The sequence below is a fragment of the Drosophila hydei genome, unplaced genomic scaffold (assembly GCF_003285905.1).
Source record: "Drosophila hydei strain 15085-1641.00,03,60 unplaced genomic scaffold, DhydRS2 tig00008122-arrow-pilon, whole genome shotgun sequence".
In the NCBI taxonomy this organism is placed as follows: Eukaryota; Metazoa; Arthropoda; class Insecta; order Diptera; family Drosophilidae; genus Drosophila; species Drosophila hydei.
The window spans coordinates 599,660-626,328 of NW_022045833.1; the positions used below are offsets into that span (position 1 = coordinate 599,660).

The 26,669-nt window shown below is 34.7% G+C and overlaps 3 protein-coding genes across 5 annotated transcripts; 1 reads left to right on the plus strand and 2 right to left on the minus strand.

Annotated features, from left to right (window-relative positions):
* Positions 1-365: 365 nt before the first annotated feature.
* Positions 366-2,345, minus strand: LOC115483359 (RNA polymerase II-associated protein 3). The gene is made up of 6 exons (XM_030225043.1): positions 2,163-2,345; positions 1,818-2,110; positions 1,555-1,763; positions 913-1,499; positions 569-851; positions 366-503 (listed from the first exon to the last, which is right to left on the minus strand). The coding sequence occupies exons 1-6, from the start codon at positions 2,319-2,321 to the stop codon at positions 412-414; spliced, it is 1,623 nt and encodes a 540-aa protein (XP_030080903.1). The 5' UTR covers positions 2,322-2,345; the 3' UTR covers positions 366-411.
* A 228-nt stretch (positions 2,346-2,573) lies between these two features.
* Positions 2,574-3,555, plus strand: LOC115483360 (dnaJ-like protein 60). The gene is made up of 4 exons (XM_030225044.1): positions 2,574-2,649; positions 2,725-2,845; positions 2,903-3,207; positions 3,263-3,555. Exons 1-4 carry the CDS (start codon positions 2,597-2,599, stop codon positions 3,429-3,431), a joined length of 648 nt encoding a protein of 215 aa, XP_030080904.1. The 5' UTR covers positions 2,574-2,596; the 3' UTR covers positions 3,432-3,555.
* A 525-nt stretch (positions 3,556-4,080) lies between these two features.
* On the minus strand, positions 4,081-26,268 carry LOC111600616 (dopamine N-acetyltransferase). Of its 3 annotated transcripts, none has more exons than XM_023316816.2 (4): positions 13,175-13,232; positions 6,661-6,825; positions 4,739-4,891; positions 4,081-4,658 (listed from the first exon to the last, which is right to left on the minus strand). In XM_023316816.2, exons 1-4 carry the CDS (start codon positions 13,214-13,216, stop codon positions 4,233-4,235), a joined length of 786 nt encoding a protein of 261 aa, XP_023172584.2. In that variant the 5' UTR covers positions 13,217-13,232; the 3' UTR covers positions 4,081-4,232. The 3 variants fall into 3 exon arrangements, with proteins under 3 accessions (XP_023172584.2, XP_023172585.2, XP_023172586.2); XM_023316817.2 differs by lacking the exon at positions 13,175-13,232 and adding an exon at positions 8,340-8,462 and having other exon boundaries at positions 4,082-4,658; XM_023316818.2 differs by lacking the exon at positions 13,175-13,232 and adding an exon at positions 25,926-26,268 and having other exon boundaries at positions 4,084-4,658.
* Positions 26,269-26,669: the final 401 nt, after the last annotated feature.

The window sequence follows — 26,669 nt, forward strand, 5'->3', positions numbered from 1 at the left end:
ATTTTGGGTAGCAGCTTTCTCTGATTGAATTAATACGTTGATTTATGTAAATTACACTAATTCATATTACTCAATTTGCTATTTAATATTCATTGCTCGACCGCGCGACGTTCGTGTTCTCGTTCTTCTTTCATGTGAATAGTTTTTATTTACTTTCAGAAAGGAACAAAGCGAAGGTAATTTATGTTGAATTAAATAGAAGAGCATTAAAATGATCTAGCAGTTCGAATTCAATTAATTTGAGTGTTGCGCAATCCGCAAGTATTTCAAAACATTTGAGATCTTCATTGTTTAGTAAACCTAACGAGAGACATAATCGAATATTACAGTATAAATTGCATATATGATTATATTCGTTTTTGAGCTAACAATTTGAAGCAAATCAAGTACGTTTATTGTTTATAACAATTTTTAGGCTACATTGTAAAGCTTGCCCAGTTTTTGCAATAGGCCTGGATTATTTTTGGGAAACTTTGAAATAGCATCCATGATACAAGCAGCCACTGGAAGAAATGGAATTAAATTTAATGCTTATTTCTGATGAATATGCTAGCATAAGGGTACTCACTATTTTTGTCTTCTGGCGACATAAATATCACCAAAATGCTGAATTCATCATTTTTGCTTATCTCCAGCAAAACTGCCGCTGTCGTTGGCTCCTTGTTGGGCACATAGAAATCCTGCAATGTGCGCAACAAATCCGTAAATGTATCAGAGTCAAAGCCAGCGCCAAGTATTTTACATAAATTGGGTATTTCAATAGATTTCAAGTATTGATATTTCTGATTTGGTGACAATTCTTTCCAAGTCATGTAGAACTGGGCAGTGCCGGAGGGAGCAGGTGGTATGCGCTGTTAGGAAGCCGAAGTTATTATTAGTATTTCAATAATTAAGTTATGCTTTTACGCTTACCTCCATTGTTTTAACTTTTTTGTCCTCTTGTTCGATCTTAGTTTTATTGCTTAAGGTGCTTGGTTTTTCAGTTTTAGTTGGTTGTGGCACGTTTGTGATACTACTCTCTTTTACTATTGGCTGTGATTGAGTTTTGACAGACTTTTCTACAATTGGGTTAGTCTGGTTCGATTCTGCTGCTGGTTTTATGGTTTGAGGAATAATAGTTTCAATAAGCTTTGTCGACGATTGTATACTTTCTTCCTTGACTGTTGATTGATGCTGAGCTGGTTGCTTAGTTTCCTGAATTTTAACATTTAAGTTATCATTGGCTTCCAAAGTATTTGGCTGTGCTACCTTCGTCTGTAGCTTAACTTTTTTCTTCACTTCTTCAAAGGGTCCGCAATTGCTATTGAATATTTTATCAATTTCCTCATCCGAGATGCGCAATTGTTTCTGATCATCCTGACCTGGACGAGGTGTAACAATATCTACAACACTGATGCGGCGCATGGGCTGTTTCGAACGCCTGGAAGCCGCCTTATCAAATGGTAAGATATCCACAAAATCTTCGCGATCAGCACTGAAGTTGGGACCATTTTTAGTAGCTAGGAAATATACATAATTAGCTATCAATATTATTATATTTTTATCGTAAAATACCAATTTTTCGTAAGCGTTCATTGATGCGTTCCAAACTACGTTTGGCTTCGTAGTTTTTCGGATCGATGGCCAGTACAGTGGTGCAATCCTTCAAGGCTTCCATATTGTTGCCCAGCGATTCGTTTGCTTGCATGCGTCTATAGTAGGCCTTAACGCACAACTTGTCCAGCCCAATGGCTGCATCGCAGTCCTCAATGCAGTTATCATGGCTACAAGAAACAGATTAGATTTGTATATCGATGAGATATATGCTTTTTCATTACCTTTCCTGCTTTAAAAAACATAAAGCCCGATTGATATAGTATATGGGATCTAGTGAATAGACTTCGATAGCTTCGGTATACGCCTCAATAGCTTTCTCATATTCGCTCAATTTCACATAGCTATTGCCGCGATCCTTTATATCATTTGCCTTCTTATGCAGCTGGGCAAGTGTATCTGTAGGCAAATCCTGCTTCTCAGTTGGGGTGATCGCTGGGCTACTAGTGCCACTGTTTGTTGCTGGTTTCTTAAGTGTCTCATCCGTTTTCTTGACATGGCTGCGTACGGGTGTATTCTAAAACGTTTTCTTGTTATTTTTATATATAACCATAATTTTTACTACTCACGTTTGTCTGAATTTTTGGAGCGGGCGCATTTAGCATTGCCAGTTCCTTGCTCTTAATTTCCTTTTCCCATGAGTACAGATCCTTGACCGAGCTCTGATACTCACGTGCGTTTTGGCGCACCTGGAATTGTAATTCCATTGCCTTTTTTTCGCTGCTCATTTTATTATTTAATAATTATTGTTATTTCTGAAGAGCGCTATTTTTTTGGTTGTCATGACAGCGATTTCTGACGACAATATCGATTGCAGCAGCATGCTATCGATAGGCGTGCGATACTATTGCAAACAGTCTTATCGATAGCCACAGTCCGATAGAACGCTTTTCAACACTTACAATTTTATTTATGTTTTTTAGAACATACTAATTTGAGCAAAATTACTTAGTTATTTACATAAACAGATGTACGCAAATACGGACAAGGGGGACCAGTAATTATGCTTCGTCTACCAAGCTTAAAAGTGTTCACAGAGACGGCAGCTAGACATAAGTACTTAACACTTGCCTCTTTCTGCTATTTGTTGTTGTTATATAAAATAACGTTTAAATTTTTTTTAATATGTAGATTCAACAACAGTTCAAGATATCAGTCGAAAAAACCGGAGACCTACTACGATGTGCTAAATGTTCACCACGATTGCAACAAGCGAGACATACGTAATGCCTATCTCAAACTATCTAAACAGGTGCAACAAGTATTTCATTTGTTAATTTGTATTAATAAATTATATACGTATTTATAGTTTCATCCCGACGTTAAGAGTAACGCGGCAAGTGTGGAGAAGACAGCACGTTTTGTGAAAATCACAGAGGCTTATCAAACATTGGTGAAGGCCTCATCTCGAAAAGATTATGACGAAAGTTTAATTTGGAATTCAGGCGCAATGCGTGAAACAATTCAGCCCTGGGATGTTAAGCCCAATTATAGCGCAAATCCTGGTCCATATTACGGTATCAAGGGCTTAGAACGTGTCTCCAATTGGCAGGTAGCCTTATTTCTTATCTCTCTTGGCGTAATAGGTGCAATCTTTGGCTTCAGCTCAGTGCGGTGAGTACGCTATAGTCGATGTATCTTGATAGATATTCTAAATGGATCGTTGCAGACATTCATTCGAGCTGAACCGTCAATTCCAGGACGAAGTCTCAGCTGAGGCCAATTCTCATCATGCCGCCGTAGTTGCCGATGCACAAAAGTACGGCAATGAGGAGCAAATGCGACGTATGATCGAGCGTCTGGCCAGAGATCCGATTGCCGCAGCTGCAGCCAAATAAAATCATTTTTAACATATGTAAATAGACTAAATTTGTTGTAAATAGATTAGCAAACAGCATGTGATAATACCGGTCTAAACACGTTTTTGTTGTGAAATTAAGGAAGCGGCGGAAGAAGGATTACTCGACGATAATTCTATATTTTTATATTATTTATTAATTGGTAATAAATATCTGTGAGAAGATATATATATATATATATATATATATATATTTAATTTAACACACAAAGCTAGTTTTAATTATCAATAGTTTTCTTTGTAAATAATTTAATTTAACTACTGCAAAAAGTGAACGAAATCCTTATGGTAAAAAGCAAAGCGAGTGGATCAAGACACACTATCAAATATTTATTTTATTTTCATCTATAAATATTTTTATATTTTTTATATAATTTTTTGGCAAAAGTTTTACTTTTATTAAATTGACTGAAATTAAGTCAATTAGTGCTCCTAGTTACTTTTTCTTTATTTAATTTATTTATAATTTTTTCGCTACATATATAAAACAAGTTGCTTTTAAAAATGATTTATTTTTCATTTAGCAATGTTTGAGCAAAAAATAACGGAACACTTAAAAATTAACATCGCGAACGGGCGAATTTCAATTACATTTAAGTTTATATAATTATTTATTTAATAATTTATTTAACTTGTACTCAGTTAATTTCTCTACTGGTTTTAACAGAAAATAGAATGAAATGAATTTACGATTCTTGATAGCCCGCCACCGAACTATAAACTAAAAATCACATATTTCCTATTAAAAATGCAAAATTGCTCTCGCAACTAGTTGAAGCAATTACAACGTCGACTTGGACTTGGCTTTGTCCACATCTTTGACCAGTATGCGTGCTGCCACATGTGGCAGGGCAGGCTTAAACATTGACCCATCCTTGTAGTCAGCATAATTCAATTTGTAGACCTCATGGAAGCCCAACTTCTCCATAACACGAGCCGAAAAGTGACTGGAGCACAGAACATGGTAAACGGATATATTATTGAGGCGCATATACTCATAGCCACGTTCCGTTAGTTTGCCGGCAATGCCCAAGCCACGGTAATTGCTATCCACGGAGAGTATCTTGCCATCCAGAATGACGTTCTCCTCCGGATACAAGTCAAAGATGTTAAACTGATCCTCTATGTGATCCATTAGGCTGAGTATCTTTTTGAACTTTGGATGTGAGCAGCTATCGGCTGCCTTTTCAACGGGATCTGATGGGTCCTGGATAAGAGTGAAGGAAAATATATTATTATTAAATATCGATATATATATACATATATATATATATAATGAAAACATACAGCTTTTTTCATTAGACCATTGATGAAGACTCCGATAATTTCGCCTTTGTTGTTGACTGCCTTGTATGAGCAATTGTCCTTGAGCGGTTTCACTGAGTACTCTTCCAGCTCTTTGCACTCGCCGAGATCTAGATATGTATTGAGTGGCTCGTCCTGAAAATGCATATATAAGTTTAATATTTCATATAAAATTCCACAAAATCTCAAGTTCAGCAAAGAAAGCACATTCAATTAATATCAGTTTCCTATCAGTACTCATAGCATATCATATCACATCATATCATATCAAGATCTATTAATAATTGTATGCGAAAATGCTAAATTGAACAATCTGTACAAATTATTCAAGCAATTACGTGACATCAGAAACATTAGAATTATACGAAAATGATTTATGTGCACGCATTTGTAATCTATTATCTACATTTTTTAATATACCCTGTAAATAGTTGAGAGGGGTATGGTGTCTTTTAAGCAAATGTATGTAACTCACGGTATTTGATGAGGGCAATAATAAAAAACGAAAAACTTTTGACCAAGATGAATTGCAGAGACAATCTACAATTGTTTAAATAAAGATATCCCGAATACTTCAAAAACTAAACACTTGAAGTTTAAAATATATATTCTTGTATACGTTTCGTAACATGTATTTATTTTTTTTTTAATATCTAGTTGTCCAGTCTAGTTATTAGAGTATATATACATATATTTAACGAATGTTTCATAATCCTCATAAAGGAGGAAGCATAAGTAATAATATAATTACATAAATGTTTGCATAGAAAAGTGCTAGAATATCTTAAGTAACCTCAGTTTCAGGGTATTTCTTAGTCGAGCAATCCTATCTAAGGCAGTTTTACACGTTTTAATCAAAGATTGTGCATAATTTATGGCAAATGCTAAACGGAACCGGAGCTACAGTTAGTCATTCAGTCAGTCAGTCAGTCAATCAGGTTTGCATACATACATACATATACATATATGTATATGTATATATATAATATATTTTTATATATATATATATAATATCAAGCTTTTTAATTAAATGCAATTCAATACGGATTTTTGGCCCGACTAACTGGAGTGGAAGTTTGTCACTCGACAAGATCGCTACAGATTGTATTAAATATGTATATAAATATATATACATATATAATATAATGCTGCGACTATATCATTATAAATATATAAAATATGATAGCTATGCAGTGAAGCGTTAACTGGGTAACCAGTTAATGATCTACAAAGTCAAATGACGTTCTCTCCAACTGGTTTTTGGCAGAACTGTGAGATGTAGTCTCGAGCTAAGGCTGGACGAGGGTTTTTTCTTCTTTCATTAGTCATCGCAAGGATAAATAGTTCACGCACTCATTTAAGTGAGACATCGAACGAGAAAAAACCCCCGCTAAGGGCACATAAAAATGTTGAGTTTAGCTGCAATTAATGAAGCAAATCTTTTTAACTAAAGCTCATTAATAATTCCTATGCTTTATTTATGCGATTTCTGCTTTGTTTTGACTCTCGTTTCGAGCTGACAGATGCAAATTAAATAAAGAAATAATTTATCAAGCTAAGAGTCATTAGAAGAGTAACAATTTGCATCTTTAATTAATTAAATTAAGAAATGAATGCAATTAAAGTGAATAAACAAATAAAAATGTTTCTTTGAACGAGAAAGTATTTACCAAAGTTCGTATTTAAAAAACAAATATATATATATAAATATATTTTATTGCATGTTGTTGACGAGTCTAACTAAATACAGTTTAAGCTGATCTATTTTTTTTTATTTTATGTATATTTTTTAACAAAATAGGTTAAAATTGTCAAACTAAAAAAATTCTTAAAACACAAATACTTCAAGTTTGAGTGCTACTAAAAATATATGAAAAATTTAAAATTATATTAAAAAATATTACCTTAAAGAAGAAAGTCTTTAGCATGGTTAGAACTGCAGCCGTATCTTCTGGCTGCACAACCTCTATGGTATAGGGGCATTCCTTATCCAATTTCGACGACGACGACGACATATTAAGCACGTCCGATTTCTGTGTCAAGCGGGCGATCGGATATAAATCGTTCAGCTGTGAAATAGACGAAACAAGTTGTTAAAAAATATATATAAACAAATATATATATATGCATATGTATATATTTGTTTGGATTTATTATGGTTATTTATTGCTCTTAGATGAAAGCCAGACATTTTAATTTGAAGCACATGTGCGCCCGCCGACAACAACTATGCGCTGACGGTGACGACGACAACAATTTTCACTTGCATTTCCAATTTTCCATTTTCCCCAACCATGGCCCAGCTGTATTTTAATTTGTTTTTCATGTACACTTTTGACAACTCGCATAAATTATGGTTTAATAATTAATTCTTCTACTTGAAGGAAACGGCTGAACAAATATTTTCTTTTATTTCTTCTCAAATATAATAGAAATTTCTAAATTGTTCTATATTTGTGAATAGTTTTGAACAAATAACAAAATGATGAGTTATAGATGTTGTCAGTATTGGGGAATCTTAGTCTAAGTCTATATAAAACTCTAAAACAAATTTAGTTTAGTTTCTTTAATATAAGATTTGAAATATTTAAATACTTTCTCATATCATATATGATATATCATTTCATCAAAATCATGAAAGCTATCTGTAGCACATAAAGCCGCCTAAAGCTAACATTTTTCAATGCTTTCATATAAAGTAACAATTTTATTATTAAAATTAATTATAGATTTCCTATAGAGACATTTAAACATATTCAATCAATTTGAATTATACTTTGTTTATTAAATAGTTTTAAGAACTGCATTCAGTTATTTACTAGATTAAAATTTCTACAATCTATTCAAAAGTCTTTAGAATTAATTTGAATTGATTTTGCATTGAAATTCTAATTAATTCACATTTAGTTTATTTTTGTTTATGTAAGAGAATTTTCTTGTTTTTTATTATTATTTTTTATAATGTAGTCAAAAGTTGTGCGAATGTTTTTGAATAGTATTGAAATTCTATCGAATTTTTTAGCACGTTAATTTTGCTTATCTAAGCATTTAATAGAGTATTAAAATATTCTAAAGAATTTTTTATTAGATTAAGATAAAAAAGATTTTAAAATTTAACATGTGAATTCTTAAAATCTATTCAACTATTTAATAATAAGACTAAATCAGTAATTCTAGCTATTTAGTCTAGAGTCTTCACATTCCAAAATCCTTATTTATTTAAAATATTTGTTTCCTACATATTTTGCATTAAATTTAATTTAATTGCACTTTGAGTGCCCATTTGAAGCGCTATCCAAGCACAAGCCCCCTTAATAATTGATGTAGCTGGACATATATTTTGGCAAATGTTTACATTGCAGCTACTTAATCTATATCTTGGCTCGATCTATTCGATCTATTAATGGCACACAGTCTCTTCCTCTCGCACTCTTGATATTTGTAGTGCCACTCAATTCTACGTTTCAGAGGTAGAAGCCCACGCAAATGGCAAATGTTTACGAATGTGTTTATAGAACGGTTGATCAACCAGCTACTAGACTATATAGATACTACATAGACATGTGTAGCTAAATACACTTACCGCACATCTGGAGTCAAGGATGCAGCATTTGCTTTGCAGCAGCGGCTGCTCGCGCATTTTTTCCACCTCCATTTCTTTATTATTTTTTTATTAACTTTTGTGTGAGGCGTGAGAAAATGTTATTAAACAACGTATAGGAAAAGCCCTATTATATATGTGTATTTTATATATATAATATATATTTTTTTAACAATATTGTTTTTGCTTTTTGGCGCGCGCGCTTTTTAGTTATTTCGCTGCTGCTGTTGTTGTTGTTGTAGTTATTGTTGTTGCGGTATTTGTTTATTTGCCAGCGTATTTATATTTATTATTGCTGCTATTGTTTTTCATTTATTTATTTATTTATTTTTTGATTTTGCGCACAAACACTTTTGCACCTTTTGACAGTTGCAAATAATGGTCATTTATTATACAGTCACACACACATAGTTGTAAAGGGCAAAAGCACGACAATGTGATTTGATGTGCAGAAAAACATTTGTAAAGATCCTTGCGGTGGATTTTTTGATTGAGTTGCTCAAGTTGCTTAAGTTGCCGTTTTAGCTGCGAGCTTTAGCTCTTCCCTTGCGCAAACAATGAATGCTTAACATCGCAGCTGTTTGCACTTTATATACATATGGGTTGGGTTAACGTATACGCCGTGTGTGCTGAACCTGAACCCGAACCGAACAAGGCAGTCAGAACGAGAGCGCGCGTTCGTATGAGAGAGAAAAAGAGAGACTGAAGGCGGCGTAGGACAGCGAAATTTCAATCTCTTTCTGGCAGGCGCTGGCGTTGACGACTGAATTCAGTTCCGTTGTTTGCCTGCTGCCGATCGCAACTGTGCACGAATCACGAACAAAACGAACAGCTAACGTCGCAGCAGCAACATGATGCGATGCTAGCAGCGACGCCGGCGCTGCTTTTAAATGTGTGTGCAGATGATGATGGTAGGCAGAGGCAACATTTGCACTTGCTGTGACTCCACACGAGCGGACTAGACAAACAATAGTTGCATATGTGTGCAAGTGTGCGTGTGATTGAAGGAAAAGTCGCTCTCCCTCTCTCTATCTCTCTCAGCAGCTCTCCCAGCAGCTGAAAACAGAGAAGGGAATTGCGCTTTGGCATCGTGACAAGTTTGTTGTCGGTCACTCACAGCTGCTGCCGCTGCTAGTGGCTGCTGTTTAGCGACTGTTTTGCCTGTTTTGGAGTTGGGCTGAATGGGAGAGGTCAAATTAGAGCACTGTGTTTCCGGTGTGTGAAAGCGTTTTTCGCAAATTAGTCGATTGAAGTTTTGACGATATACTTAACTAATTAAAATGTGTCATATAAATTAATTAACTTCAGTTATTAACCAGGCAAGTGCTTTTTTTATTTATAATTAGGCAGCTTTTTATTTGTGGTATATTAGATTATTCATTGCAAACAGATGTTCAGCAATTAAATTTAAAGTGCTGGCTAATAAACGTGTCTTTGGATACTGTTATGTAGCTTAATGCATATATTCAGAAAGTCCCCCTCCTTCCTTCGCTCACAAGCTCTCTCTCTTTCTCTCTTTTTACTTTAAAATGAATCGTTATGCCAAGCAATTGTCTTCTGCTAACAGTTTAACAGTTACTTGCAGAGCTACAGTAGTGGCTAATAAAAGTGTCCATGAATGCACATGCCGCTTCTCCTTTATGCTCTCTTGAAATTGTCAAATTGTCAAATTGTCTTGATATATCAGGCAAATACTGATTTCTAACAGTTAAATGCAGAGTAACCCTGATAGTATATCGTAGCAATTTAAGCTCAATGCACTCATGTAAAGAGTATTATTATTCCCCTGTGCTCTCTTTAACTTTAACAAGCCAACTAAGCAAAGCAGCTCTTCACTTGGAAATACCGCAAATATTTGCCGCCTGTCAATGAGTGAAGAGTTATCTAGATCGACTGTTAAGCAAATACTCTAGCATGCATACACGCACACACACAGAGTGTGAGGCTTCTCAATGCGACACACACACAATGCTCGAACTATGAAGGTGGAGGCGGAGGTCGCGTTGGGTGTGTTTGCATTGACGACGCCGGCAAAAAAAAACTGAAAAAAACTGCGAGTTGTTTTTTTCTGCTGTTCTGTTTTTGTTTCTCTTTTTTACTTTTGATTATTTTGTTTACCTTTTTGTTGTTTTTGCTAGCTTTGTTTGCATTCTCGAATTTTGTTTACATTGGCGGGCGTGCGCTCTCGCATCATCAATAGATTTCTCAAAATATTTATGAATTTCGCGTATTAACTTATTTTACTTGAACTTTTTTTTGGCTTTTATATTTTTGACTGGTTTATTGACTCGCAAAGATTTTTCACAAATTAAGTTGTTTATTATGGAAAATTGTCGCTGATGAGCTAGTGGGGTTTTTTTTACATATTTTTTATTTAATGGCTCTTATATTTTATGTTTTTTTTTTTATATTTTGTTGTTTAAATATTGTTTGCCGTTGTGCTTATACTTAAAAACTATAGGCTGTTAATGCTTAGTCACATCGGAAAATAACAGTTGGCTAATTTGCGGTTAACTGTGAACCTGTTTTTGATATATAGCTGTATATATTTCTATATATGTATATAGATATATATGTATACACATAGCTGTATACCCTTGATAGCTTGTTGTGAACTTTTTTGAAGTTCTTAGCTGAAATTCTTAAGGAGCTTAATAGTGCTCTATGAGCCAAGCCTTCGTTTTTGCTGCACAATTTTTTTTGTGCTTGTCTTTTTTTGATCATTGTCTTTTTTATTGGTTCTTTTGCGTTGTTGTGGTCAATTGCAGGTGTTAAATGCGTATTTATATATTCATCACATGTCTTTATTAATTAAGGCAATGTGATTGCAGCACCTTTTTGGTTTTGGCTCGTCATGCCTTGGACACATTATTCATATTTGTTGTCACATTTTAAATATATTTTTTTGCTTGGCTAACAGTGCGTATGCGTATTATTTATGCGTAAAATACATAATTTGAGGCTGTGTAATACCTGTAACTGACTAATAGTGGTTCGCATCTAATGTGGCTCAAGTTCAACTTATTTAAATTTAGTTTTCAATTGGAAATTCCCAGAATATTTAATCTAGTTTAAAGTGTAGATCCCCAAAAATATAATATAATGTAATACATATATATATCTAAATAGAAGTTAGTACAATTTTTGATAAAGGCACTGATAAAGAGAGTTAATAGAATGGTAGTTAGACAAAGGCAAGAAGAAATGAGGAGCGAAAGCTTAAAGAAAAGAAAGACAAACAGCTAATATGAGAGATGAGAGTTGAAAGCGTTTCAAATAAAAGGCCTCTCAAATACGAGGGTTGTTTGAAAAGTTGGCGACAATACAAATTTAAATACATATTTTTTTAATTAATTCTTATTTAACTTTCTAATACCAACTTCTAAGAGCAATCAATTATATAGAGTATATCATATCTATATATATAGATATATGTGCACATTTGTATATCTTGTGCTAATTAAGTAAGAAAGAAAATAATGCAAATAGAGGAGCAAGTCCAGACTTGTTTTAGCAAAACAAGTTGAGCATGTCGAAGCTTATCATAAATTTGGCTTTGTTTCGGTTCGTTAATCGCGACATTTAGATAAGCAGCTAGCGAGTCGAGAATTTCAGAAGTAGCTGGCTTTTTGCTTGTACCTGTTTAGCCCACTGTTTGCGCACCTGATTTCAGCGTTATCCACAAACTTATTTAGATATGATAAGCAAATTAGGTAGTTTGTTAATTTCGCCTTTATTTCAATTGTAAAATTCTAATGAGCGTGGAACAAAGAATTGAAGTTGACTCGAAATTACGCTAATTGGCACAAGTTCAGCTAATTTCATTCTAATTACGCAATCAAACTCGCATCGTGGAGATATAAGCTCAATTTTTTTTTGTTTTTTTTTGAGCACCTTGTGAATTGCAATTTGAATTGGGCTTTCTAACGTTTCGATTGTTGCATTGTTTCAAGCAAATTGCATGCAAATTTATTTTGTTTGTTTTGTTTTTTCTATTTTCCATATTTCATTTTCATTTCAAATTTCCGCTTGATTTGCTCTGTCTGTGTCTCTGTCTGTCTGTCTGTTTGCTTTAATTTCTGTCATGTCATCTGCCTAACGAGCTGTAACTCCTCCAAAACTTCAACGTGCCGGCAATAAAATAGATTGACGATGAGGGTGTCGCGATGAATCATGCAAATATTCAACTCATAGATGTTAACGTAAATTGCATATAGCCAGTAACATCGCTCTAGTCAAGTCGGCTGCTCTAGAGGATACCTGGAACCTGAAAATCGAGTATTTGCCAAGCTTTTTCAACATATTTCACACATCATTTTAAGCTCATGCATATGCTTGATAAGCAAAGATTATTGCATTCATAAAACTATCAGTTCATCGGCTATCCTTCCACTTCCACTCTATGCAACTATCCTAAGCTGTTGTAGACAACTATCTATAATATAAGCATTCGAATAACGCATATATCTTATCGCCTTCGTTTTTGTTATCTGCGCAATCTTAGAACTAGAAAAATTTGCTGGAAATTGGTTACTTCTAGTAATATTTTGGTACTATTTTAAGATAGCTGAAGAAACCGGCGTGATTATGAAAAAACTCTACATAATATAATAACCACATACTAGCTAAATATGAAATGAAAATAGTTAGCTTTACTATTATTATATTACATTATATTTAATTGACCAACAAATTCAAAATAAATTGTATATATATTGGGGTTTTTTAGAGTTACGTTAGTTGAAATCATAATAAATTAAATAAATAAATTTTTAGTATCAATGAAGTGGATTTTATAAAATAGTAAATAAGCTTACATAAATGTTTAAATATAATTTTGGCCATGTGATAGCTGCCATTGCATATTCAAAATATTTAAAAGAAACAAGAAATTTTCGTGAGATTCCCATTTTTTACAAACTTTGTTTTTTTTTTAATTTTATTTTTTTTTTAATTTTATTTTTTTTTTAATTTTATTTTTTTTTTTAATTTTATTTTTTTTTTAATTTTATTTTTTTTTTAATTTTTTAATTTTATTTGTGAAGCAGAATACAATAGAGAAAATAATTGTACAACTTTAGTTTAACTCAAATTTATTTCCTATAAAAGTCAGCGAGTTGGCTTGACATCTTCTATAATAACCAACGCCTACCACGTGCCGATTCCCAGAACCTCAGCACGACAACAACAATCACATTTATTAGTGCTACTTGCAGCACAATATATACCACTGCAACTGCTGTAAGCTGCAGCGCGATCCCTAGCAGAAGCATAGTTAGTCATGCAACCCGCATCCCAATAACAACCTTTAGACCTTTTAGAACTTGCTAAATGCGAATTGGAACAGGCTAACGCATTAGTATACCAACTAGAGGATCGTTTTACGATGGAGCAGACCATGGAGACACATCTCAATTTGCAGACCACATTGCAGATGTTCCTGCCTATTCAGCCTATAAGGATCGAAAAAATAACTGAAGCAATACAACTATTGACGAAAAATAAAGCTCCTGGAATAGACAAGATTTGCAATGCTACGCTGAAGACTTTGCCTACTAAAGCGCTGCATAACATTGAACTCATTTGAAATGCCATCATCAGGCTGCAAGTGTTCCCAAGGCAATGAATTTCCATTCCATTCCAGCTGCGAACTTGATGATTCATAAGCCGGGCAAACCGGAAGAGGATCCAGAGTCATATCGACAACTGAGGGAGCGGACCATTGCCAATCGCATTAATGCCATAATAAGACAATCTAATATCTTACCGGATCACCAATTTGGATTTCTCAGATATACCTGTATACCTCAGATATACCTAGCCCGTCCTTTCAATATATGGATGCACCCTCGCAGGCTCTCATTGCCACTTATGCTGATGATGTTGCAATCATCTATAACTTTAAAAGTCTTATTGACGCAAGTATTGGACTACAGAGATAGCTTGATACTCTCGTTGATTGGTGCAATCTAAAAGTCAACCCGCTAATAACATTAAGCCCTTGCTTCATCCTAAACAGGCTGACAATGCATACCCCGTAAATCCATCTGGCGGGAGTAACACTACAGCAACCAGCACAGGCGAAACATCTTGGAATCGCACTGGACAGGTGTCTCACCTTTGGGCCGCACCTCAAAGCTGCGGTGAAAAAATGTCGTCACAGACTGCAACAACTGCGATGACTCAACAATAAAAAGAGCACCTTGCCGCTGAGATGCAAGAGAGCTGTCTACGTGCAGTGTATCCTACCGATACGGCTCTATGGAGTGCAAATCTGGGGAATTGCTGCCACATCCAATTACAAGCGGATTCAGGTATTGAAGTGCCGAATACTACGACAGATAACCAACTCTCTCGGCTCAACACTCCATAGACACCTCAAGCTGTTTACTGTCGAAGAGCAGATTGAAAGACGAAGCCTAGGTCTAATCCCTGCCAGACCTCTAAAACGATGGGACTGCAGTAAACTATCGACTTTTAATTCCTCATAATGTGACTGAGGTTTGGCTCTAATTCCATATATATGCATGTGTTGTTAAGGTACTACATTTGATTGTACAGGTTCTACACTTAATTATAAAATACAAAAAAAAATCTCAAATTTATATATTAATATCGTATATATATCAGTGTATTTTATCTTCGATTTGCTCGACTGTAGCCGTTTTGCTAGTCATATTTATTAGCCCGAAATATTTGGTGCCACGTGTTGAAAGATCGTTCAACGCGCTCTGTCATTATGAACAGACTAATTGACAATTTACATATGTTTTCAGTTCTCTTGTCGGTGTTCGCTGTTCTGTATTCAGCCATGTCTTGCGACTCGCAATTCATAATGTTTTGTGAATTTCAATTAATTATAAGGCACACAGCTAGAAACACGTCTCTATTATAATTTATTTTCTGCTTTTTTACCTGCATGAGTGAGTTTTTAGTGCACGTTTAATGACTCTTAATGATCGTGTCGCGCTCGCTTATTTGTTTGCATATCGATAATTATAAAGACATTAACATTTGCTGGGCTTTATTTTTACATCTGAATTGCAAGCTAAATATAAATGGTATGGATATTTTCCGATTATATATATGTGTTAGATAAATAATATCTATCAGTATTGATAGTTGCAGTTTCTAATTGTTAGACTTAATTGTAATTTACTTATTTGCTCTTTTCTAAACTTATACTGTTTTGCCTTCATCTTTTTTTTTAATTTTCTTTTTTTTCATTTCTCCTTAGTTTCTTTTCTCACAATTTCTTATCATCTATTTTCTTTTCTCAACCTTCACTGTTTTGCTTTCCTTCAGTTCTTAACTTTTTGCCTCTGTACTTAATTTTTCCTCTCTTATCTTATTGATTCTCTGGCTTGTTTTTCTTTGCTTTGTTTTCGTCATTTCTTCATTAATGTCCTGTTTCCTCTTTCTCTTCTAATTTCCTTCCTATCTCTTCCATCTTTTCTGTGTTTTCTGATTTGTGTCTCTTCTCTTATTTATCTTCTTTTCTTATGTCTCTTCTTCTCCTTTTTACTCCTTTCTTTTTCTTTTTTCGTAGCTTAGCTTTTCTTCCCTGTTCACATTATATAATTTTCTCTTCACTTTACTTCTCTTTTCTTCTCTAGTTCTATTCTTATTTTCTCTATTTTCTCTTTGGTTTTAACCCATTTTCTTCTCCCGCTTTCCCTTGTTTATATTTTTCTGTGTTTTCCCTTCTCCTTACATTGCTTTCTTCTTTGTTCTCTGCTCATCACCTCTTTTACATATTCTCTTCTTACTTATTTTCTCTTCCGTTGTGCTTTCATTCTCTCTTCCTTCATTGTCATCTCTTCTTTTCTTATCTACATCTTTGGTTTTCTATTCATATTTTCAGCTATTAAAAGTATTTAGAATATAAAATGAAATCTGTGTAGCCTCGAGTACAATAGTTCGAATCCCACTTGCTGAATATGATTATAGCCGTGTCTTAGCCAAAGTCTGAGGTATTAAACCTGCTTTGCATTTTAAAAAAGACTTTTTTTTCGTTTAGAAACTCTGATTAATTCTAGGCGCACCTGGCCTACACACCTATCTGGCTTTTGTTTAATAAAAATGCTTAAACGATTCAAGGTCAAGTTTAGTATGAAATTAATCTTAATTTAATGCCGGCCAGGTTAAACTGCAATTAAATTGTGTTGAGTTTCTAACAATGTGTAATTAATATAAATATAAGCCCAGTGCAATGAACATATTTCATATGCAAATCTTAACTAGAAGAACAAGCAAATTATGACACGAACTAAGACTATGTCATATATTATATATATATATATCACATATATATACATAAGATTTATGACTTATTCAGCTTATACCATATCATTAATATTACAAAGGAAAATGTTTGGCTTAAATGGAACGACATAAAAATACGCTAACAGAAATATATATATATTTTACTTTTTTTTTATATATATTTTTCTCCTTATAGATATTTATATTATAGTTTTTCAATCTTCCATAAGCTCTAATATATACGTAAATAGTGGGAGAGTTAACAAAATTTGGAACTGTTACAACAGTTAACAGTACACGTCAGTAGGCTTGTAAAACTATTCCAATTAACAGATGTTAAATATGAAAGTGTTATATAATATACAAATATAACAGGCATATGTTAATAATATAACAACTACATGGTAAACAGCTGTTAAAAATACCCCATCAAATCAAATTAGAAAACTGTTATAATTAACATTTTATAAACAATTATTACAGAGTGTAGTAGTAGTAATTAACACTAATGCTATATATATTTATATATATATTTCTATATTTAATGAACTGTTATATAATAATAATCATAGCTATATATATACAAAGTAATAAATAACGTAAGACTTACAATTAAAATATTATATATTAACAAATAAGTTGAATGAACTTTTATTAAAAATTAAAGATTATTCAAAATGTTTTACAACACAAACTGATATATTTCATGCGCTTTTATATTGCATTAAATGTTTTATAATAATGAAATAATCTATAATAATAATAAAATAATAAACGAATCTACTATTTTAAACAAACTGTCATACTATATGAAGAGTTCCAGTATATGAACTGTTCTATTTTATAAACTTTTATATAAACTGTTATATAAATAGTTATATTAAATTACTTAATTATATTTTGTAGACTGTTATGCTATATAAATGTAGCTAATATTACGTTAACATTGTGTTAACATAACACATCACTGTTATACTTAACATATTTGCGATTGCCGTTAATTGCCCTTTCACTTGAGTTGAAATATAGAGTCTGTTAAAGTCTCGATTACTTTGAGTTAGGGGAATAGACTACTTCCATATAGCGCTAGTGCAACTGAATCCCAATTAGTTTTAGTTGTCATAAATTAAATATTTCCAATGTAAATGTGTAATAAATCAATTTCTGACAAGTTAAGGGGCATAAGGTGAGCGTATTACCTGGGGAAATACCCATTAAAACGGGGCTTTCAGTTTGATGTGATTGAGAAAAAGCTGATAGAGTTGCAAATAGATTCGCTCTGAAAGGGTTTTTGTCTATTGAAACCCATTTGCGTTTAGGTAAAGGTACAGGGTATTTAACAACCCACGCGCTACTTTGGTCGTGTAATTAATAAAATGTGTTATGCGAGAGTAAATTGAAAAATTTGCTGATGCTAAAAGAGAGAAAAGTCAACTTATATAACTTTTTATTTCAGGAATTTTTTGTACTACCCTCGCACTTGGCAATAAATAGAATGAATGTGTTATATAGCAAATATTCAGTATACATTAAAATTTATAACAAAAGCTTTAAATGTATATTGCAAATAAGTTCGGTAACAAATTGTGTTGGCTTTTCCGACAGGTGTGTAACTGTATGTGTGTGTGACTCCCTCTCCTTCCCTCTCTCTCTCTCTCTATGTGTGTGTGTCCGTGTTTGCTTGTGCTTGACAAAGCGGAATTGATTTGACCCCACAAACGAACGACGACGACGAAGGCGACGGGCGGCAACGGCTGGCAACTGGACAAATGGCCCACGGTCGGTTGGAGCTGAGCTGAAGTCCGACTCTGACTCGATGGCAGAGTTGGTCGTGTGGCTGGCTTTAAGTCAACATTTAATGCTTAAACGTGACTTGAAATTGAAAGCCAATGTCGCCGACGTCGCGTTGTCGCATGCCACACGTCACCGCCGTCGCCTCGTTGCAGCTTGCCAGCTTTTCCAGTTACCAGTGGCCAGGTTTTTTTTTCTTCTTTTTGTTTCGTTTTTATTCAATAACTTCAAATCGCGCCTTATCAGCGCCGCCCACCCGGTTGTGGGTGTTTTCTTATGCTCGCTCATTCAGCGCAGGCAGTTCATTGGTTTTTCTACTAGCAGTCTGTCCACTTGGCTTTCCAGTCGTCTGCCTCTCGATTCATCTATTCGTCTGTCCATCCTTCTATCCTTCCCACCATCGGTGCGTCTGTTTGCCCGATCCTCATTGTCCTTCTATCCGTCTATCTGTCCGAGCTTTCATCCTTTTGTCTGTCAGTTCGCCTGTCGGTCCGATCGTGTGTTCGTCCTTCCATCTGTTCCTCTGCATATCTATCTGTCAGTCCATCTGTCTCTCGGCTCGCCTGCTCCTCTGTCTGTTGCCTGTCCGTCCCTCGGCTCGGTCGTCTGTCTGCTTGCTTGTCCTTTCATCCAGCTTTCCACTCTGTCGTCCACGTCCTTCTTTCTTCAGTTGGTCTGTTCGTCTGTCTGCTCCTCAATCTATCGTTTGAATTCTATCCGTCTTTCTATTCGGCCGTCGGCCCGATCATCTGTCCGTCCTTCCATACCTCTGTACGTTCATCTGTTTGTCCTTACATCGATAAGCTTTTTGGTCTGCTCGCCTAGCTCTCTGCCCGTCTTTTCATCTCTGCTCATCCGTCTGTTTATATCTATATATTTCTTTCCGTCTGGTTATTTATCCATCCGTCCTTCTGCAACGCGGCTCCTTTGTCCATCCGTCCGTTCATATGCTCAACTGTACCATAGTCCGTTCGTCCTGCCTGTCTCTGTGTATGTTCGAAAGTGACCTACTCAATAGACAAACCCATCGAAGACCAATAGATTTTGCAATGAACGAGTATTACGCAGTCGGTCATCACTTGCTTTTCAGTCTAGGCTACAATTAAAGCGAAACTCGGTTGGCAACCGTAGCGAAGCCAAAGCTTTGTTTGATTTAAATATATTCTACGTTTCTCTATTTCGTATTATTTTATTTTATTTTATTTATTTGATTTGCGCTTTTGCTAAATTAATGTTACATTCTAAAGACATTAAGGCGCTTTTATCTCGCATCAATGCCATAAAGCAGCACGTTTTGAACAGCAACCATAAACACTGGGGCTATATAAACTATATAGCATTATCATGATCTATGGACTACTTAAGATTCTTTAGAGAGGAGGCTGCCCCCAGCCGAAATCCGAGTCAAATTTGCCTACGCTACAATTTGCTGGGCTCATGGATGGCAATGAAAATTCATTAGCTCTGCTTGTTTATTAAATTGCACCCATAATATCAGTCGGATGATAGTATATGTATATATATATGTATATGTCTAGGTCTGTGTGCATTACATGCCTGTGTTTTCATAAACAAAACAATTTGGCTGGGGTGTTTGGAAAGTGTGTCATCTCACAACAAAAAGCTGTGGGATAACCTTACACTAGGCATCTAGTATAGACGATATCTGGGGTATAGGTTTACACAGTTATTATCTGGGGTATATACAGTATATATCTATTTATCTCTCTATGGTGTGCTATTTAAAATATGTTAACCAGAATCGTTTCGAGTCAAAACTCTTCAGTTTTTCAAGCAAAATAATGTGTAGTATATTCCAAAATTTATTCTTTGCTTTCTTTCTTTCCTTTTACTTCCCTTCTTAAATATTTACTGCAAAAAACTTTTTCCATTTTTTTTCGGTTTGCAAATTCTTTTCAGTGGTTAACCAAATTCTGATTTGTTATTTCAGTATTTCATATATTTTATTTCGCTATAATTAATCAAAGAAATATTTCACACTTAATTTGAGTTCTTATTTTTAATATATTTTCTGAGAGGCTTTAGCAGTGCGAAAGCTAATCTATTTATGATTTTTCCTTTAGTATTTTAAGTGTTAAATTGTTTGTTTTTTTTTTTACATTTTTATAAATATTTTTTAAGTATTTTACAACACTATAGTCTAGTGCAGAAACTTGTTTTTCAGTTTAAGCTGTTCTGATACTGATTTCAAAATTTTTTTTTTTAATTTTTAATTTTTTATAATTGTTTGCAAAAATATTATAGCAGCTTAAAATGGAATTTCTTCACTGTAGATACCAAAGACTTTCTTCGAGCATTTTAAAGGAAAGCTGAATGATAAACAATCTATTCTATATTAAAGTAATACAACGCTTAAAATGTCTATAAAAATATTGCCAAGTCTTTAAATATTTCTAAATTGATTTCAACTCTTAGCTGACTTCAACTAACTACACTCTTAGCTTAGTCTAACAAAGAGAGATTCATACTTTTACAATATGCAGCTGTATTTCATATAGAAACAGCATACCCCACGCATACCCTCGATTTTAACGGGGATTTTAAATTTTGTGCATTTACAGCTTTAGCTATGGATCATTCCAATTTAATACGGCAGACAGAGAGGGAGTGACAGCTACAGAGACAGCTAGAGGTAGACAGCTATATAACTCTATAAATATCGTTTAACAGACGTTGCATAAATTGCGAACATTTTGTGCGAAATCTGCATGACATATTCATTGTCGCATTTGCATTTAGTGGGGCTAAAAGGGAAAAAGGCTTAAAATGCAAATGGAAATGATACAAAACAAAAAAAAAAAAAAGATGAAGAAGAAACTAGTGCGAAGTGGTGAATGGAAGTGGAAGAGCTTAAAGCTCAATTAAAATGAAATGCTGCAAAATGCAAGATAATTCCCTACATATGCCACACTGCAGCAGCGCTGAAATCTGTTGCTGTTGGTGTTGCTGTTGTTGTAGCACACACAGCTAATCTGGCAGCCCCTGTGGCATGCCCAGCACGGAACAATACGCATACGCCGCATGGCTCCGCGCCGCGCCTTGCCTGGCGCTGTTGAATGAAAAGCAAACAGACAGCAAACTAAATTGTTGGCAGGAAGCCAGCCAGGCAGCTGCCGCACATCATCATCATCATCATCGTCATCATTGTCATCATCATTATTATGAATATTGTGTTTGCCGCTTCGCTGGAGTGCAGTAGCAACAAGCTGCCTTGGGGCTCGGCCACCCTCTGACAGTCTCCCTCTCTCTCTGTCTCTCCCTCTCCCTTCCACTGAAAGCCTGACACAATGTTGGCGCCATTTTGCTGTTTGCCTTTCCTCTTGTAATAAAATGAGATCCGGCATGCTGTTTCCTTTGACGCAGCTGGTGCTGATGCTGATGATGTTGCCACTGTTGCTGTTGTTTATTTTGTTTTGTTGCCGACGGTGTGCTAATGATAATGGCATCTATATAGACTCAAGTCAAGTCAAGTTCACGACTTGCAAAGTACATTTTGCATTTAAATACTTGAAAAATTCAATGACTCAAGCGTCGACTTCAGTTGCCGTTCGCAAAAGGGAGCCACGTAAAGTCACGTCCCTTGAGGCTGTTAAAAGTCCTTCTGCTGACAGCACTTGACAAAGACAGCGAGACAGCGAGGGCGAGACAGTGCGAGAGGGAAACAACTTTGTTGACAGATTGATTTTGATGTGTTTTTATTGTCATTGTTATGTTTCTATCTATATCAAATGAGTGGCATGGCGTGTGGCCAGGTCCTGCTTGGCTGGTTCTCTGCCTTTGTTTATTTAAGCATCATCGAGGCAAACATTTCAACTTAATTGGTTTGTGCGCAAAAGGCGCTTAGCATTTGGATTAAACAGCTTTTACTTGTGCCATCGAGACTCATTAAGCTAGCGAAAAGTGAACACTTCCCCACTGGCCCCACACAAGCCCCTACCCAAAAACACAATCCAATATACATGTGCGCACTCATTTATTTAATTGCATGAAAAATGGTTTTTCCATTCAGCTGCCTTTTGGTCGACTGCGCGCATATTTTATCCAGCAAAAAGCATTACTCAAATGGCAGTTCTGCGTTCTGTTCTCTATTCAACAACTTTTAGCTGGCATGTAGCTTTAACTAAATGTTGATTTAATTCTTGCTCTCCTCAGATTTAGTTCTTTACAATTTGGACAAAGTTGTTGCCTGCGTCTCTGCTATTTTTTGGTTCTTATGTATTTGATTTTAATTTATTGTTCATGATAAATGTGATTTTTTTTATAATTTCTTCTCTTTTTCTCTTCTCTTCTCTTTTCTTTAGTTTACCTCTTCTCTTCTCTTTCCTTCTCTTTTGCTTAGTTTCTTCTTCTTTTTCGTCCTCTTTCTTGTGAGGCGTTCTCCCTTTCCCGTTCTCTGTCTCTCTCTTTCTCGCGCTCTCTCACTCTCTCATTCTCTCTCTCTCTCTCCCTCTCTCTCTATCTCTTTCTCTCGCACTCGCTCTTTCTCTCTCCTTTTCTCTCTCTCTCAGTCTATCTCTATGTCTCGCACTCTCTCTTCCCCTTTATCGCTCTCTCTCTCTCTCTCTGTCTCTCTCTCTCTCTTTCTCTGTCTCCTCCTATTTATCTTTTTCTCTCGATTTATTATTCTTGGTCTCTCTTTCTCGGTCTTCTATATCTCTCGCGTGCTCACTCTTTCTATCTCTTTCTCATTCCCTTTCTATATCTTTCTCTCTCTTCTCTTTCTTTGTCTCTCACTTATTAATAGATTGATTCTACTAATTGATGTAAATTTAATTTATCAATGAGAATCGCATACAAAGGTGCTTCTGATACATAATATACAATTATAATGACAATGGCTAGTGACCTACTCTCTTGACAATAGCATTATATCTTTATATCTTTATATCTTTATATCTTTATATCTTTATATTTTTATCTTTATATCTTTATTTCTTTATATCTTTATATCTTTATATCTTTATATCATTATATCTTCTCTAATTAACATGGTTCCATGCACATAAAATACTCCAGTCTAAATATTCGCCTCGTATAAACCTTCAAATTCGCTAAATTAGTTATATTTTCTTCAAGTTCTCTATCTTCTAGACAAGTTCAGCTAATCATGTCTGAATCCTTCGACCCGAACTAATACTATTTACCAATTGTCCAGGTCTGCATTTTATTTGATACCCACAAACACACACACTCGCACACACACACAACCCTTACACACATGACCTTCTCATCTATCATCCATTTGAATTCAATTAAGTAGACCAAGCCACAGAGCCAAGAAGGAAGGAAGCAGCTGAAAGGGGCTGCGTATTGGGGCACAGGCATTCAACTAACTTTTTTTCTCTCCCTCGAGCTGAACTTTATTGAAGCGTGTTAAACACAACAAACTCGTAACATGAAATCCAATCAAATCGATACAAAAAAAGAGGGAGGAAAGGAAGAAGGCTAGGCAAGGCTAAAAAGGGGGCAAAGAAAAATCGGTTGGGCTTTGGGGGCGTATACGCAACTTTAATACAAAATTCCAAATCAACGTCTGCAGTTGGAATCTTGCCTGAGCAACTGGAATTTATTCTTTATCAGAGTTAAGACCTCCCCGCTTTGTGTTTGTTTTCAATTGATATAAATGCCATGTGTAAGTTGTTGCTCTTCCTTCAGCTGGGCTGTGGGGTCGTATACGCAACATTAGTGCAGCACCATGCAGTGGCAATGGGCAAGAGGGAGTTGGACTTGGGCTTGGTCTTGGTCTTGGTCTTCTCGGAATTCGTTCTTTGTCAGCGTTGGGGGCTTTCGCTTCAATCAATTGAAATGAATTCCATGTGTAAGTTTTTTGCTCTGATTTTCCTTTGCCCTTTTCTCATCTCTTTTCGCTTCGTGTGTCGTCTACACGACTTTGATTTTCATTGCTTTTATCGCGTACGTGCGGATTTTTGCTTACATTGTGTGGTCGAGGAGACATTTTATGTCCTATGTGTGTTATCCTGTGTACCTACAAAACGTCTGGCTGCGTGCCACACATCTATAATTTGGTCAATTGTCACGACTTGCCGCACGCTCAGCCATTCAGATCGAAAATTGAAATCTGAAATTTAACATTTCAATGGCTTGTTGTGCTGTCAAAGTTAGCCTCTGCTAATACTTCAAATCTAAGAGAGACGAATAGTAATTTCTTATCAATTTTTATAGCTATAGATAGCATAGAATAATTGTCACACGTTGTTTGCCTGGTATAGAGTAGTTTAGATAAGGTATGGGCTGGTTCGATTAGAATTATATTTATATAAGTACATTAATTATTAACCGAATAATACTTTTCATAAGAAAACGCCATCTTTCTAACTTTCTTTATCATTTTTTATAATCTTTTTAATTTTATTTTGATAGTTGATAATCTCAAACTCTGCAAATTGCCCGTTGTTTTCTTTTTTTGTAATTCATAAAAATAATTTAAATTCCGAGTGCTTGCACAGTTTTTAGGTCAAACACTTTAGAATGTTTCACTAAATTTATATATATATATATTTTTTTTTTCGGAATTTAAAAATATAACTTTACATAAATGTAAAAAATGTATATATAAATATATATTTATATATATTTTTTTAATAGTATAAAATCAATTTGACAACTGCTTCAAATTTTTTTCTTTCTGGCGAACGCTTAAGAATGTCACAGGAATCTTTGCTATGTTGGCCTATCATTTACACAGCCAACTTGTTTTTCTTGTATATTAAAGAAAATTAACTCAAGCTTTAATATACAAATATTAACAGATTTATTTTTTAATAAATCCATGTTTTCTTCAAATCAGGCGATTCAAATGTATTATAATTTGAATATAAATTTCTCGAACTTAAGTCTACAAAAATATTTCTACTTATTTTTTAATGTAAACTCAATATATTATATATCCTTCTGCTGTGTTGATTCCTTAGCTCAAAAACTTAAAATATCTAAAAAATGTTCGCACAATAAATATTAATTTTCGACATATTTTCGAAATAAGCTTGGGTCTAGTCAGGCAAGCTATTAAACTATAAAAATTTATTTATTATAAATATTTAATATTTGGCATATTCTTAAGTGAAAATATATATAGTATTTTGTTCTGGTTCAGTCGTGGTCGTGTATATATATATAGTATTTATAGGGTCAGACAATTTTTTTATAATTTGATTTGGTCGCTTGCCAAAAAGTCTCGTAATTTTTGTTTCGTGTTTGTTCTTGCCGTATTTAATCAAGTTCTGCTACAGATATTTTTATTTTCTTTTTTCTTTAAATACGTATATTTGATTTTGTGTTTTTTTTTTGTTTTGGTTTTTTGTTTTGTTTTAGAACTTGTCAAAGCGACACAGACAGCAAAACATATGGTAATAAATTGTAAAACACAAACTACAGTTAAGAAAAACAAAAACAAAACATTTTCCCTATGAGCCATATACATAAATTAAAAAAGAAAACACATATTATCGGAGGAGGGTTAGAAAAACTTACGCGTTGGCCAATAAATGGGTCGGCTGCTTCCTTGAAGAAAGTCGAGCAGTTATTGCAGAACTTGGCACTTCGTATTTGATTTGTGTTTTTTTTTTTTATTTTTTTTTCTTTTTGTTTTTGTCGAGTTTTTTTAAATCTGTGCGCCCTGTGCGATATAAAGTGTATTTTTTTATTATTTTGTTTTTATTTTTTTAGCGGTTGACCGTTAGCGCGTTTTAACCACGAGGGCAACGCATTTGATACTGAAACCGAATTGTTGTAAACAAACTAATACAACCCCTCGCATTGGTGAAATGCTTTTGCGCCACTCAATTCTGCCGTTATTTGGGCATTCGAAGCACTCAAACACGGACAACCCCCAAATTGTGGAGACAAACTAAAGCGTGCTGTGGGCTCAGAACGAACGCGGAGAGAGCGACAGAGCGACAGAAAGAGAGAGAGAGAGGGAGAGAAAGGGAGAGAGAGACAGAGCTCTGAGCGAGCTTTTCCACTTTCCACTCAAATTGGAGCGCGACCGATAACAGTTGCTGGCATTTGATAAGGCAGCACTAGTCATTGTTCTTATAGGGCATATGAGTAAATACAAATTAAAAGCGATAACAATTGTTGAGCAAACATTCATAAGTAAACTGGAGGCAGTTTTTATTTCTTATCAACCGAAAAGAATACGGAGCAATATTGTTAACTTCGAATTGTCAGCCATATGATTCATATACATATAGAAATATACATTTTTGTATAATC